The 16,518-nt window shown below is 41.6% G+C and overlaps 1 protein-coding gene across 1 annotated transcript; it reads right to left on the reverse strand.

The window, feature by feature from the left end:
* Nucleotides 1-1,321: 1,321 nt before the first annotated feature.
* On the reverse strand, nt 1,322-15,959 carry LOC121871105 (probable glutamate receptor). Its single transcript, XM_042373255.1, has 9 exons — nt 11,894-15,959; nt 11,643-11,744; nt 9,443-9,784; nt 8,088-8,191; nt 4,356-4,529; nt 3,829-4,037; nt 2,602-2,819; nt 2,233-2,480; nt 1,322-2,106 (listed from the first exon to the last, which is right to left on the reverse strand). The coding sequence occupies exons 1-9, from the start codon at nt 12,092-12,094 to the stop codon at nt 1,848-1,850; spliced, it is 1,857 nt and encodes a 618-aa protein (XP_042229189.1). The 5' UTR covers nt 12,095-15,959; the 3' UTR covers nt 1,322-1,847.
* Between the last annotated feature and the right edge of the window lie 559 nt (nt 15,960-16,518).

Below are 16,518 nucleotides of genomic sequence, written 5' to 3' on the forward strand. Positions count from 1 at the left end.
TGCCTCACCACCAGTCATTCCGAACTATGTAACTAGATCAATTCAAATAAAATAAAATTGTATTTACTTTGTTGGTAGTGTTTATCGCTGCTTCAAACTATTGAAAAGAAATTTAATGTATTTTTTTCCCTCATCACAGTGGCGATCATAGAGGTGGTTTTATATCGAGTAAGGAAAGACGGATAAAATTTGAGTCTCCCATGACACATACCATGATGACATTTTTATTAGAGAAAACATTACCTACCAGGGAGAACTCCTGAAGCTCTGGGTAAATACTCCTATGTAATATGAATAAACAAATATCTACAGACGAGGGATGATTTAATAAAAGTTTATAAGCTCCTCAAAGGACATTGCTCACTCATATCTGGAGCTATCGGAGATCGCTTCTTTGGAGTAAGAGGTACTGTACAGCACCTCCAAGAGCCAGTGCATGCTCAATATTTGCCAACAATGTGTAACAGAAAAATGATCGACTGGCCGAGCGGCTTGAGAGCCAACCAGTGGCACAAGTTAGACAGAAGTGATCAAAGCACAAAATGCATTTATCAATTATTTAGGTAAATAAATATACAGTAAATCGTGTAGCTTGTTTTGAATAAAATATTTCTAAATAAAAAAAATAATTATGTACTTGTCTGTCTAAGGTGTAAGTTGGACCGTTGAAGACATTTCAAGGGGCTGTCAGCACATTACACAACTCTCTTAACACTCTGGGATACACGCAGTCAGAGCCGAGGCTGTAATTAACTTTGAGCTTAGACAGCTTAGAACTAACATACTCTTCTGAGAACTCAGTGTGCGCTAGTGCAGAGTCAGCCTGTTCTTCCCCAAAAAACAGGTAAGTTGTTGGGATCCTCTTTTGTAAACACCGAGGAGAAGAATATATTTAAATGCCTCCGCCTTGTCCTGGTCTGAGTTCACATGACTACCATCTCCCAGCGTGTCTTTTCTGCCCTGCTCGTCTTATGTTGCGACCCATCCCTTGAAAGTGAGTTTTTTAAGACTTTGTCCATTGGCGCATGGTTCATATATAACGGTCTGTTTGTCCTGGAACTAGCAAGATTGGTCTTTGGTATGCATCTACCTATCAAGTAGTTTATTTTACTGTCTATGATAACTTAAGTACCTTTTGCAATAGGCAAATCTTTCAATTACGTCATTAAAAGTTAAGAAGTTTCTTCAACTTGTAGTGAGGATTAATCATTTTGTTTTATTTTCTCTGTCAACCCAGCATAGATTTGAATTAAAATAGTAGTAATAAGGGGTAGAGAAAAGATTACACTTTGTATAAAATTGTATTAAGAAAATCGTACAGTAGAAAGTTAAATATAAATGAACACTGTTTTAAACAAATAAATCCCTACATCAAAGTAACTAAATAACAAAGTAGTGTGAATGTGATCCAATGACAACACCACTGAGCTACCCGAGACCCCGAGAACCACTGACTAGAGGCAGCTAGGTTCAGGCAGAGGAGTTCTTCAGTGTAATATATTCCAATCTCCAGGGATTTGTATCGTCTAAGGACATATGCAGCTATTTTACGTCGCTTGTGATATACTGTGTATATTGTGGTTATTGTCAGTCACCTCAGGACAACTAAGGGTAGAAATGGGTCAAGAATGCATATGTTGTCTATGAGGGTTGATCTCGTCACAATCAAAATTTATATCTGGTAAACACCGGAGTTAAGTGTGCTGACAGACGCTTCCACTGTGCACAGCTGCTGCCCAAGAGAACCATTACTACATGTAAACTTAGTATAAGACAAGCGTCGTGACCTAACACATACACGAGACAGCTTAACTTTAAAGACCTTCAGACATGAACTTATTAACCATTTAGTTTCTTTTCCTCATAAGTTTACTGACATTTAAGTTTGAGTGAGTTACGCTATATTTCACTTTAATCTTCTTTACAATATTTTCTGTGATGAGACAAAAGACAGAGAAGGCGGCGCCGGCACCCAGGAATATGAAGGCCATGACCACCACCGACAGATCTACTGGTGAGAACTCCACCTCGTTACACTCAGCAGGACTCGGCGTCCACTCCGAGTGCCACTTCTTCATGAGCCCCGTCGTCTTCATCCTCAAGATTCTGCCAATCACAGGAAACAAGTGATTGTGTGTGTTGGATTATTCGACTAATGAATGGGAATAAAGAAATTAATGTTTAAGTTAATAGCTATGGTTGAAACTACGACAGAGTGTGAAAATATCTTACATTTTGTTTAACACAGGTATTAGTGGAGAAGCCTTTTTAATGGCGAAAGCGCTTATGGACGGGAAGTTTGCCTTGGGTAGGATAAAGTAGCGGCAGTCTCTACCATACTTGTTGCTGAGGTAAGCCCCGGCCGCCAGGAAGACGAAGGGCTGCTGTAACACCCGCTCCATCCCTTCTTCTCGGCTGTTAACAAAGTCATCACTTCCCAACGACTTCCAGATGGTGCGATGTTCTAGACTTTTGGACACCTGCCAGGAGGAAAAACATTGTGCACCTTTACGTCTTGCGATATGCTTCTAGGAGTTTATAAGGGTTGTGGCAAAAAGATTTGCGATTTTTTTTTTTTTACAAGGAAAGTTACCCAAATACCCTGAAATACTCAGTGAGTGATGACCCCCTGATCAGGCCCATCTTTAGCGTCGGGTGTCTGCTGACGTCGCCGATAGTGGAGATGGTGGGGAGTGGAGGACCCACAGCCATAGAGGACACTAGTTGACTTGTGTAGTGAGCCATTATTAGCACCTGTAGGGTCATCACCGTGAGGAACACCGCACGACTCGGCAACCCGCGGAAGTCTACTGAAGAGCCTGTAATAACATATAAACGTCAAATAGACATTCTTGCATACCGAATTTACACAGTTCACGTAACAAATGACGAGGGGCGTAACGTCACAGCGGAGATAATCTGTTGAAAGAATAAATCACACTGTTGACAACAATGACACAGTAAAGGCGGCATCACGCACTTTTCCATCATTTTCTTGTAGCATTCTCTCAAGATTGCCAATTTTCTGGGCGTGCCTTGTCACACATGCATCGAGAACTAGCGTGCTAGTCTCCGCAATCGTCAAATGTAAAAGAAGTTGGCGGCTCTTACTAACCAGCAAGCAGGCGCTATTCTGCACTGTGTCATGTCTGTAAGGTGTAGAGAGAGAAAGTTTCAAGAAAGCGTACCTGCATGGGTGCGTTCATGGTTGGCACGCCATGAGAAAAGGTGTGTTTACCACGTGCTGATGTTGAAAGAGTTGTCTTTATAGAGGACCATGAAACAAATGAAAAATTGGATCAGGCTGGATAAGGTCCAATACAATGAACTCTTACGATTAGTGACACCACTCATTGAATCAACCGACACCAGAATGCGAAAGGTATTGAGTGACAGAAGGGCAGCACAGTTTGCTATTTGGCAACAGGTTAGTTCCAAGATAAATTTTAATGCACTAGCTAGGCTGGCAGGTTGTAGGTATCATTACTTCAAACCCTCCTCATCAGTGCTGGATTGCATAGTACCATAATTATTGGTGATCCTATACAGTGTTATTGTGGGTAAGATAATATTACAGTTTATATGTATGAATTGAATATATTGTATGCGAGTAAGTGAAAGTTTAGCAATGCGTCACATAACTTAAGGTTTAGGTTTGGCCATGTGGACGATGCTTGGTAATTGTAAAGTTTACGGACGCTTCTTTAAGTGTTTTTACTTATTAGGAAACTAAATTTTAATGTATTATAAATATACTGTAATTGAATAATTCTTGATTGTCCTAGTGTGATGCCGCCTTAAGTGTAAAATCACAACAATATATCTTACCCTGGCCACATATTCCACCAAAGACAATGGTGATGGAGTCAACGAGTGATAACACGCGCTGATGTCTGGAGTAAGAGGCAAGGTGGAGCGTGAGTGAGAGCACCACCAGGAACAAGGCCAACACCACCCACGCCTCCATCTGGAACTCCGCTGTGAAGGTGCTCCACATCCTGTCGTCATTGGTGGGCCGCTTTATCACCATCTTGTATCTGAAGCATCACAAACACACACAATTATAACAGATGTTCCTAATAGTACTGTACTCGTAGTGGCATTTGTCTCCGTACTAACAGTAGTAAGAAGGAAATGCCACAACGAAATTACTGGTATATGAAAGTTTCTTAGATTTGGGCACCAACCGATGGCATAGAGGGATCTTTTTTCTTCATTTTAGGCGAATAATGTCTCAAAGTTGGGGGAAATAAAATACGATCCATTAAACACTTTATAATGGGGAACTGAACAATTTTAGTAAAAGATGTACAGACATTGCCTACCTTACACATTTAATGGAGAACCTAACTTACTCTGTCCTGACGACCACCATCAGGAAGTCGACGGCGGAGCTACGCTGTTCAGTGATGTCAAGGGAGGCAAGGGCGATGTCAGCATCACCATTGACAATGTCGCTGATCATGCCCGTCCATTTGCCATCCACCTTAGCGCCCCACTGACCGTCCCGGGTAGCCTTGCAGGTCGACCTGTCAAGCGGAACCTCTGACACTTAACACTGAGGACGGTATCAGCAATACAATAGTCAGGGAGAAGGGGAGGAGGAAGCGGTGTGTAAGATTTCACACACATAAAAACATTACCAAGTAGTAGGGAAGAGGTTATCCAATTGTGAGCTGACCATCTCCACCATCATGAACTGAAGGTAAAGAAGTGAAATATTTCTCATACATCTTTCTCAGCCGTCTTCTTAAAGGCAATGCACATCATAACAATTCAGCCTCGATACTCTCGCAGTTTAAAACTATACCAGTGCCAGTTGAAGTATCAATTTCTACAATTGTTGGAAGTAACATTACGGATGATAAATAGACCAGAGCAGCTCTGGAATGCATTTTCTCGATAAATTTGGTGAATCTTTTGTGAGAGAAGCAACGGCCCGAGATACAGATAATTCATGCGACGCGAGTAACTGACACGACTGTATATCCTTGGGACGGAAATCACCGACTAATGTGACCCAAAATTATCAGGGAACGGTATCACTCGGGACGTGAGTCCTTGTGATACTAATGTGGCGTCTGCCGCAGGTGTGAGTTGATGTCGGGGTGGTGACCCTTGATGGTTTTATCGCTGATGGATTTGTGTGTGTGTGTGTCCACCGTACCGCACCGCACCGCACCGCCCTTCACTGACCAGCCCTGTGTCCTGCCGTGACCATTTTGTATAACTTACAAACCAGCTTCTCAGTTTTTCACAGTCCGTTATTTAGTCAGGACTGCCGTTTATAGAGCCAGCTAACGCAACAAAAAACCCAACTGATTTCGCGTCCTTACACTCATAGTCGCTCTCCTCTCTATTCATCACCAACCATCACAGTCACCTCATGTACAGTATCTTAAAAAAGTATCTGTCATCACACTGTATTATGAAACCACGGGTGATAGATATTGGGACATACATTAACCTTGGTATATAGTTTAACACAAGTAATTCAATGTTTAAATATTTCGGCGTAATTAACATATGTTCGGTACGTGGTCGGACAGATGACCGAAAGACATTTGGCCGACGGACGTTTCACCGACGGACATTTGACCGAATGGACATCGAGCCGACGGACATTTGGCTGAATGGACATATGGCCTTTTTAATTTTTCTTTCTTCTTTGCAATGAATTTTTTGCACATTTACTAAATAGGATAAAAGATATTAATTGTAATGTAATTGCTTTTTAAAAATTGCTTCAGTCTCGTGTTTAATATCTGGTAGTCGTCCGAAAAAATCAGCATTATTAGGAAACAATCGGCATTATTTTCCCCAATTTCAATTTAACTAGTGAATTACAAGGACTGAGAGGTTTATGTACACAGGGTGACCTTACAAAACATGAGGCCAGGTAAAAAACATGACATCCGCTAATCCACACACCAACACCACCACAAACACAAAAGAAAGGGCGACGTAACTAGTCATGTTAAGTCAAGTCAAGTTTTTGAAAGAATGCTTGTTCGAACTTTTTAGCCACGCCCCAAACCAACCAACGTTAGCCCTGCTTGCCTGGACTCTGATGCAGTCGCTCTTCAGAGGTTGTAAAGGTAAGCCGATGTTTTATTATTATCATCATCATCATCACTAATTTATTTAATATTTGTTTCTTTTAAGACCATGAAATTCATACCAACGACAAGAGGAGGAAGAGGGCTTTAGCTTGACGGCTACGCCTACATCGTTGATAAACGGAAAGACAATGTAATGAATTGGCGATGTGAACGCAAAGGAAGTTGTTGGGGACGATTAAAAACAGAAGAAGACGTTAATCGAGGAGAAGCAAGCAATCACTCACATCCGCCTGATGCCGGACGTAACATGTCCTTGAAAACAGTAAAGAAAATTAAAGAAAGAGCCAGACAGTCGAAGGAAGTGACATCGACTATTAGGCTATACAAAACTGCACCAGTGAGTACCCACTTGATGCTGCAGGTGCTCTTCCTAAGAAAGAAACTCTGGCAAGAATGGTGAGCAGGCAACGCATGGCACCAGACGGCGACTTTTTAACTGACGACTTGCGGAAATCAATTAGAGGAGAAGACGTTTTCATCCATAAAAGTAACAACCTGCTAATTCTGTCAACACCTCGAAACTTACAGCTTCTTGCTTTTAAAAACCACTGGCTGCGTGATGGGACATTTGATTCTGCGCCAGTAGGCTTTCAGTTATATACAGTGCATGTTATGCTGGATGAGAGCCATACATAAGAACATAAGAATGGAGGAAACTGCAGCGGGCCTATTGGCCCATACTGGGCAGTCCCATTTACACCCAACCCCTATCGCTCATATACCCATCCAACCTATATTTGAAGCTATCCAGCGTATTCGAGTTAAAGATGATATTTGGTAATTTGTTCTACTCGTCCACTACTCTATTTCCATACAAACGTTTACCTATTTCGCGCCTAAATCTAAATTTGTCTAATTTAAAACCATTCTTACGAGTTCGTTCCTGGTTGGATAGTTTGAGCACCTTTGTAATGTCCCCTTTGTTTAACCCTGACTTCCATTTATACACCTCCATCATATCGCCCCTCACTCTACGTCTCTCGAGGGAGTGCAAATTAAGATGCTTTAACCTGTCTCTGTACTCAAGGTTCCTAATGCCCGGGATTAGCCTTGTCATTCTCCTCTGAATTCTTTCCAAGGATTATCTATCCATTCTGTAATACGGTGATCAGAATTGAACTGCGTAATCCAAGTGAGGTCTCACAAGCGCAAGATATAATTTAAGGCTGTCCACGCTAGTCTTGTAACTAACACTCCTTTGTATGAACCCAAGTACTTCATTAGCCTTGTTTTGAGCAAATACACATAGTTTACTTGGCTTAAGATTCCTACTTATCATTACTCCTAAATCTTTCTTGCAGTCGGATTTCTCAATAACATCGTTGTTCATCTGGTATCTGGTTTCCCTGTTTACATCTCCTATACTGAGTACTTTACATTTGTCCACATTGAATTTCTTCTGGCATTTTTCAGACCATTCGAAATTTTTTTTTGGATCATCCTGTAGTTTTGCAGAGTCCTCGTCATATTTAATCACACGCCCTATTTTAGTGTCATCAGCAAATTTACTTATGTTGCTGTCTACGCCGATATCTATGACGCTTATGTATATAATGAATAATAATGGTCCAAGTACTGAGCCTTTGGGAACTCCACTAGTGAAGTTGCTCCAATCGGATTTAGTGCCGTTAATGCTCACTCGCTGTTTCCTGTCCTGTAACCACGCTCTAATCCATTTTAGAATATCTCCTTTAATACCATGAGCCTCCAGTTTTCTTATTAGTCTTTCGTGGGGACTCTGTTGAAGGCTTTGCTAAAGTCGAGATATACCACATCATAATTGTGCCCCTCGTTGCCTAAACTACAGCACAACACAATGATTCGTGAAACAGTATCATATACAAATGGATGCATTTTTTATACCGACTGGGATAAATGAATAATTTTCTTATATTGATAATCCTGGCCCAGCTTCTTAACCAGTACAACTAAGATCGAGAAAGATAGAGAAGGAACATGACTTACGTGAAGTTGGTGATCTCTTTCAGGTAGTGGAAGGCGTTGCCGAGGATGCCGCTAACGGTGACGGTACCTCCTGGGGCAGGTGTGAGGATGGTACGCGGCACTGACTGTGGAGACACACCACACGGCACTATGAAAAGTCCCATAGGCATGACTGGCCGTTAGGCATTATATATGCTTATAATTCTACATTATCTTAACATTCGAGTCATTGTTTTGTTACAGTCTCCCGGGGGTTGCCTTCACCAGTACTGCACGTCTTGCAACACACATTTAAGACCATAGTTTCAACTTTTCGGGCAAATTCTCACAAGACATTTGGGGTTTATTCATAGTGATGTGTTTTGGTAGACCTATCGGAAGTATTTAAGCTATGTTCACACTATTGCGTAGTCTTCATTACTTCTGGGCCCTCTATTATCCCTGTAGGAGTGCGGCGTGGTTTTCGGTCACGGCAAATTATACTTCCATCGCTTTGTCTTTTGTAGGCATTTGTTTTTGTATGTATGTATGTATGTATGTATGTATGTATGTATGCTATAAACGTTAACTTAATAAGAGACATAACTTGCAGCCACAACACTCTCACCCTATCATTACCCGTTATTAGGGAACCAACATTGATCTCACATCGACTATAAATGTACAGTAATAATGGTCAGGCCGCGCTGTGACACTGATGAACCACACAGCAAACTAACCTCATTACATGCACATACTTTTGGGTCACACGACTTAATATCAATATGACAATTTTTTAAATAGATTTTCCACGATATTCAGGTGAGGAATTACTTTTTAGAACGCCGTGTATTTTAAACATGCATGACGAGGAAGACTTGTTTATAAAGTACGTTCGTGTAAGAGTTTTCACTTATGAATAATAATAAAAAAATCTCTTGTGCGTGTAAGAGAGATTACCAGTAGTCATGAGACCGAGTGGCTGCCGTGATTATATTGCTGTTGTTGATATTGATATTGAAACATTTTAATTAGCCAGAAGAACACAGATACAGAGTCGATTAAATATCATAGTATTAACATGGCTGAGCCAGTTAGAGCCTGAGCTCTCTTGTTGGCACCTGATATGTACTGCACATTTGTCTCGAGGAAGTATTATGTAACATTTAATATCATCTGGAATAGTACACATAGCATGATGGTAATAAGAACATAACAGAAGCTTCTCACCCTGAACCACGAACCCTGAGATTCATACTCGTGAACCCAAAGCAGTAAACTGACCCTAGTTAGATCCAGACACTTCCTTACTATCAAGGGAATTAACTTTAAAAAACAGAAAACAGATCCCAAGTTCACCCCAGAGACAAGTGATGAGCCAAAGGTGCAGGTCTTACCGATATGGTGGTGCATCTGAGGTGGAGGCCCGTTAGGTCATCACGCCGCAACAATGGATCACCATCAAGCATCTCCAGACGACCAAACCTTAACGTGTACACACCGACGTCTTCGGGAGAGGGCAGCGAACTCTTAAAGGTACTCCACACTGCATCGTCGTGACTATAAGGTGAGGAACTGTAGGCTTTCTCATTTTGTGGATCACTTCCTGTAGTAACCGCTGAAATCAAGGACCAGCTGCCAGAAGGATCCAAGTGCAGCCTAGACACGGAGGACACTTGGTAGGCTTGCAACAGCGTCACAGCAGCGGGGTTTCCCTCAGAGAACGAGGCGATGGTTACCTGCAGGAACATATATAATTCGAATCTCTTTGCGAATCATATAAAATAATTGAGTCATCCCGATTCCTTATGAGCTTAAGAGAGCGGAGATATCTGTGTATATTCCAGTGGTCTCCAGGCACAGGTAGATTATACGCGTGATAATGTGTACTGTACTTCATATATATTATAGGCGGAGAGTGACTAACGGTACACAATCATCACTGGTAATGGCGCCTAAAATTATTTTACTCACTGAATCTTTAACAACCAGATATTAAATATATTCATATCTAACCTCTTATGGTAGTTCTGATACACTGCAGCAACGTGGAATACAATGTACAGTCCCCTTCACTAGTGCTTTTACAGGGGCTCGTCATATAAATATTCCACAAATCATTATCTTTGAAATATTTACTTTAATATTGCTTTAATTTGACTCCATATTATGTTTACTATTGCAAGCTTCCTTCTGTCGAATGTAAACAAACACAGGGCTGACACACTGCACAAAACCTGACGAGCCCCTGTAAATGCACTAGTGAAGGGGACTGTACCTGTCTTGTGTTTGTAATCATACCTGTACGTTTACCTGCTCAAGTGTTTTGTGGATAGTGGCTACATGACTAATGCAATCAGGAATTCATACTCGTAAATAAAAATTGACTAAAGTAATGGTTCATTTCTGGTTAGGAGTTATACTTGATGAAATGTTATGATTCAGAACACAGAAATTTTCCCGGCAACTGATTTATAAAGTAGTGTATCTCTTTATTTATGCTCTATCTTTTTTTTTTTTACTCTCTCTCTCTCTCTCTCTCTCTCTCTCTCGTCAAGAACACGTCACTTACGAACATGGTCATCAAAGAACTATCAGCTTATAAAATTTTTTTCACCACCTCGGCTCCAGGTTTACTAAGAAGCTATTTAAGCACTCTATATTTAGTGCCAGTGCAAACATTATTACAAATCTGTGGTGTGTGTGTGTGTGTGTGTGTGTGTGTGTGTAAGCATACATACATTAACACACACACACGCCACCATTTAAGGTCGTCTACTCACGTGAACCTCTCACATTCTTCGGCGACCAGAGTGCAACGAAAAAAAGAATAATACCTGTCTTGTCGGTTTGTGCCGTAATTAGTTTTACCGTTTGAAGGATATTGTGTTCTGGTCTAAATAACAGCCCTAGAGTGAAAAGGAGTTAATGCAGACAGACAGACTTACAAAGTGGGAGGGAAGAGAAAATAACTAATGAGAAAAAGACAGAGACAAGAGAGAGAGAGAGAGAGAGAGAGAGAGAGAGAGAGAGAGAGAGAGAGAGAGAGAGAGAACGAACCACTTACACTAGTACTGAACCTAAGGATGGGGAGTTCAGGATGGTCACTGCCTACATTACAGACTAAGATGAAAACGTGAGTACTGTACTTGAATTCTGCTGCTAAGGTTGGGTTAGGTGAGAAGTAACTTTGTAAACTTAAGTATTAAGGGGAGATCACAAAGGGCCTCAATTGATTTAATTTACCACTTTGACGGGAAAGGAAGATGATGACTTGTTTATTTGCCCCATTGATCCTCCTGAGTGTCTTTAATTTTCCGGTGTTAGTACAGGAGGAAACTGGAGTACCCTGGCCGGGAATTATATCCTGAACACAGAAGTAAGAGACACGAGTGTTACCATTCTACCACAAAATCCATAATATGTACCCAGTCCCCAGCCCAAACTAAAGCTACTCTAACTTAACCTATTCACTGGGTCTGGAGTCCTGTCGCTCATGGGCCCAAAGAATAATGGATCCTTCTCTTAGTGGTTAATTTAAGGCCCCTGTGACCTCTTGCAACCTTGGAGGATAAGCTGTGGAGGACCTCGACTCACCCGACTGTTGAGAGGAAGGTAGAGGGAAGCGAGCCACTGAGGCATACGGGAAGTGTTCGTCACCAGGAGCCAGTTCACGTTCACTGACACAACAGGGAACATCTGCAGGAGAGAGGAAGAGAAGTTGTTGAGTAGGAGTAGAAATAAGATCAAATGTTGAAGAGGTAATGCAAAGAATAACACTCGTTCAACGTAGATTGAATCTATGATCCCCTGAACCTGACTTGTAAACAAACCAACGTTTCTCTCACCTCCCTAAACAGATAAGCATCAACTTGTGTCTGCAGACGAAGTACAATAAGACCATCTCCGCACGGCAGGATTTTGTTGGTGGTGATGCTGGTGTTGGTGATGTGGGACTCTGACTGACCTCTCCTAAACCGGTCCATAATGCGAGCGCCGTTGATCACAGCCACATAGGAGTTGATCCACTTAGTCACCCTCGACAACATGCTCGCTGCCCAAGGTTCTTCGCCTTCTGCAGGAGATATATCACAACTGCAAAGAACCTTTGTCAGTAGTTAGCACTCGTACCATGAAGGGGGCGACATTGTTGGTATTTTGCGGGTGAATGTTCGACGTCTGTCATGGCGTATGCTTGTCATTTTCGGGTAATGGAAACACCAGGCGATGTTGTTTGTTCCCTTGGCGCTCTTGTTATACATAGTGCAGGTGTATGAACGAGTGCAGCTCAAGTGCCTTTTGTAAATAAACGACAAAACTTCACAAGAAATTTAGGGAAAAAATACAAATTCAGATCCGCTTATTTAGACACGTTTTTCACTTTGGCTGTTGAACTGGAGAAAATCGCGTTGAAAAGGCCAACTTAAATCAATTAGAATAATGTTATTAAATTGCAATGAAAAAAAATAATTTATTAACCAACTTTTATATAAATAAAACATCATTATTGGTGAATAATTTACAGAGGAATATTCTGCTGCAACACAGTAAATAATTTTGGAGACTTGGATGCAATGCTCTTACAATTTAAATGAGAAAAAGAATGATGAAAGCTTGTTTACGTAAATTATGTCGAAAATTAGTTAAAATTATGTGAAATAAAGTCCACGTGTCGGCGTCCTGCTGGACAAAGGCTGGTGAAACGTGGACCTTCCTCTTGGTGTCTCCAGCGCTCGTGCACACGCACACACCTGAGCCAACATAATCACTACCACTTACACGATCGTTTGTCATTCATGACGCTTTGAAAGATATTAATAATGGTCACCTTACAACAGGTTAATTGCTTAGGACTGATCGACCACACTTCAGAGGCTTTAATATATCAGCGTCTTGTTGTGACGTTTGGTCCGGCAACATGGACGTGCCTTACCGTAGCACATTGTGACAAAGACCAACACACACACACACAAGTAGGCATATCTACATACACGTACAGAGACACAAATAACTCCCCCCCCCACACACAGACGCGCGTAATTCATGTATACACAGAGAGAATAAATACAATTAATATATTATCATCAACACAGAATCTCGCGGCTGCAAAGTGAACACAAAATGGTTCAGTCTTCAGAACACTATCCCATCCCACTTGAAACTTTGGGAACTTTTAAAGATTGAATTCAATGGTTTTAAAGTTTATTTTTATCCCTCTACACAATTCTTACATGGCATTCACTTCCTGAATCTATATTCTCCCGTAACAGTGACTTAGAGCAATTAAGTCAAGAGTATGGGGACTTAACCTCCTCAGTACAATATCATACACCACGGGTAAGTCATCGTCCTGGAGGGGTGAATTATCTCACTCGGTGGACCCAGAAGGCTAGCATCGTAGTAAAGGGGATAAAGGTCAGCGGACCAGAAGCTTTGGGAGCTATTCTAGTTTGCTCTCTTCCGTTTCCTGATCAAACTCTCTAAGGTTCGGGCGTCTAACTGTCACTCTGAGCACAATAATTACACTGACGGTAAAAGTCAATAACATAATGATGACAAATTAAAAGTTCAATGAACATTCACTTTGGCCTTAGCCAGTGAATCCATTGACTTGCTCGAGAGATATATTAAACATACTCAAGTATTTCCCATTAGAATACTTCATGAGTATAATTAGCCCAAAATCTTGCAGTTATCATACAATATTCAGGGTGAAAGAGGAAGATCTTTTAATGCATGAATATTGCAAGTTTTCCTCCAGCAAATTGCTAACAAATTGATAATGATTATGAATTTCACTTCCGGCCGAGCGTAAGACTCTATTATGCTTTTATTTCTCAGCTAAAACCACTTAATGTTAACGTGCCTAAGTGTGTAATGAATTATACACACACACACACACACACACACACACACACACTCGTGTACTAACTTAAAACGTTAAGATAGTTCCCGTGCTTCCCTTACAAAATCCAATATTAACTTGAAACGTCCATTTTGGTGTTAATCCCTGTCAGGTAGGACGTCGACCACAGTCAAGCGTTTTGTGCGCGTCTTAATCTTCCAGGCTGTTGTATACCTCTGGGAACGTAGCTGTTGTATACCTCTGGGGACGTAGCTGTTGTATACCTCTGGGGACGTAGCTGTTGTATACCTCTGGGAACGTAGCTGTTGTATACCTCTGGGAACGTAGCTGTTGTATACCTCTGGGGACGTAGCTGTTGTATACCTCTGGGAACGTAGCTGTTGTATACCTCTGGGGACGTAGCTGTTGTATACCTCTGGGGACGTAGCTGTTGTATACCTCTGGGAACGTAGCTGTTGTATACCTCTGGGAACGTAGCTGTTGTATACCTCTGGGAACGTAGCTATTGTATACCTCTGGGAACGTAGCTGTTGTATACTGGAGCTTATTTGTATAATAGCTACGTCTGGCATTTCTAACTGCTTAAGTTACTCTATTTCTGATGCTTCGGTAAGCATAACCGAAAGTTACGGGTCTTTTTGCAAATTTTCTTTGGAGTTTGTGTTTTTCCTTTATCACTGTCTTGATTTTACTTGTAATATAGAGTTTGGAGATAGATACAGTTTTTACTTAGTCTTGTAGGGGAAGCATTTATTAAAGCAAGCATTGAAGATGCAAGAACAGTTGCAGCAGCTCACGTTAGGGTTGTCGGAGGCATAGACAAGATCCCGCTTAACATTCATTAAGTTGTTTTCGAACAGGAGCATGTTGTCGGCGCAGTAGTCTCTGTATTTTATTGTGACTTTACTCGACCTTTCAGATCTTGTGGCTGTTTTATACATGGCAAAAACTGGGAAGTGATTTGAGATATTGTTAAAATAATTCCACTTGCAAGATTGTTAGAATGTTGTTAGTTCACATATGATATATCACAGTGGCAGAGGTGGCAGTTACTCTGGTGGGTTTAATTATTGTGTTGAAGAAGAGCTTAGAATGACAGATAGCAAGAAAGTCTATTACTGAGGTGCCCGTCTCTGATTTTAGTAGATCAAGGTTGAAATCTCCTGTAATGCAGCAAAGTTTCCTCTCTCAACTTATTATAGAGATAAGCTCCGATAATTTATCAAGAAAGTTCCTTACATTGGTGTGGGGTCTTCTGCAGATTACTCCTACTTGGATTCGTGTCATTACGTAGTTCAGTGAAAACACTCTCCATAATCTCCTCCGGAGCCTTTAAATCATCTCTTACAGAAGCGTTATACTTGATATCAACATACAGTGCGACACCACTACTGTGTCGTGACATATTGACGCAGTGTCTAGTATAATTAGGGATGTTATATAAATGTTCAATATCGTTAGTGAGTTTGGTCTTACAGAACCCAAGACATCAAATTTGTGGGTAATGGAAGATATACACTGATCTAAAAAGGTGTCGAAGTGAAGGGGAATACTGCTGATGTTATGGTTAATTAAGGAAAAGGAATAAGATAATGAGATAGTAGAAGGCTAGAGCTAAGCTCGGGAGAGTCAGGAAGTAATAGTTACAACTGGGGTTGGTGTAACCCAGTGAGTTTTGTGGAAAGGCATCAGAGTCAATATGAGGGAGTATTGTGTCAACACCATGGGCTCAGTACATCTAAGGGAATGACACTAGAATCATCAGTGTGGGAATATTGGTACTGATTAAGAAACGGCAAAAACTCAAGGTCACTGAGGTGTGAAAAGGGAAGGTCAAAGAAAGTTTTAATAGTGGTGGTGGGGGGGGGGGAACGTATTCACAAGTGCTACAACCAACAGAATTAAGATGACCGGTGCTGTTGATGGTGATTCCCAGTTTGTGTGGAAGGTGCACCTGTCTTTTGGCTATGTGGGTTGCTGATTCCCACCGCAGAGGGTGGACGTGTAGTACCTGAGTTGGCCGACAGGGGAGGAAGCTCCACAGGTGATAGCCAGGATGCGGGAAATGGCTGGCTCTCTCTGTGGGGGGAAAGGGCTCTTGTGGAGCTTTGGGGGTGGTACAGCGGATGGGTGAGTGGGGTTTTATGACATAACGTCGCGAGTTTCCCTTGTTTCCTGGCCTCTTTACAGGTATATCTGAAACCCAGGGAGGCGAACTGAATCGTCCGGGGCAGATCTTTTATCGACTGAGAGGTAGACTTGGGGGAGGAATCTGGTAAGGCTAAGTCGATTGCCCGAGAGACTGAATGTATTGTCTCACAAGGTTCTGATCCACAAGCAACGCGAGAGTGAGGCAGTCAGCAGTGGTCAGTGTGGTGGGTGAGAAGTTGAGGACACACATGGCCAGAAAAATCAACAAGTTCAGGTCTGCCATACCAACTGGCGAGGGAGAGACATTTTCATCTTTGGATAATGTATTCTAAAGGGCAATGAACGTCCGAGCTAGAAGGGCATATGTAGCCAGTTCTGGACGGGGTCAGTCAAGAGGAACTTAGGAAGATTCACCCGTGACTGGTCACTGACACTATGTATTGGCACCACATTTTA

Source organism: Homarus americanus, unplaced genomic scaffold (genome assembly GCF_018991925.1).
Source record: "Homarus americanus isolate GMGI-L3 unplaced genomic scaffold, GMGI_Hamer_2.0 scaffold52512, whole genome shotgun sequence".
In the NCBI taxonomy this organism is placed as follows: domain Eukaryota; kingdom Metazoa; phylum Arthropoda; class Malacostraca; order Decapoda; family Nephropidae; genus Homarus; species Homarus americanus.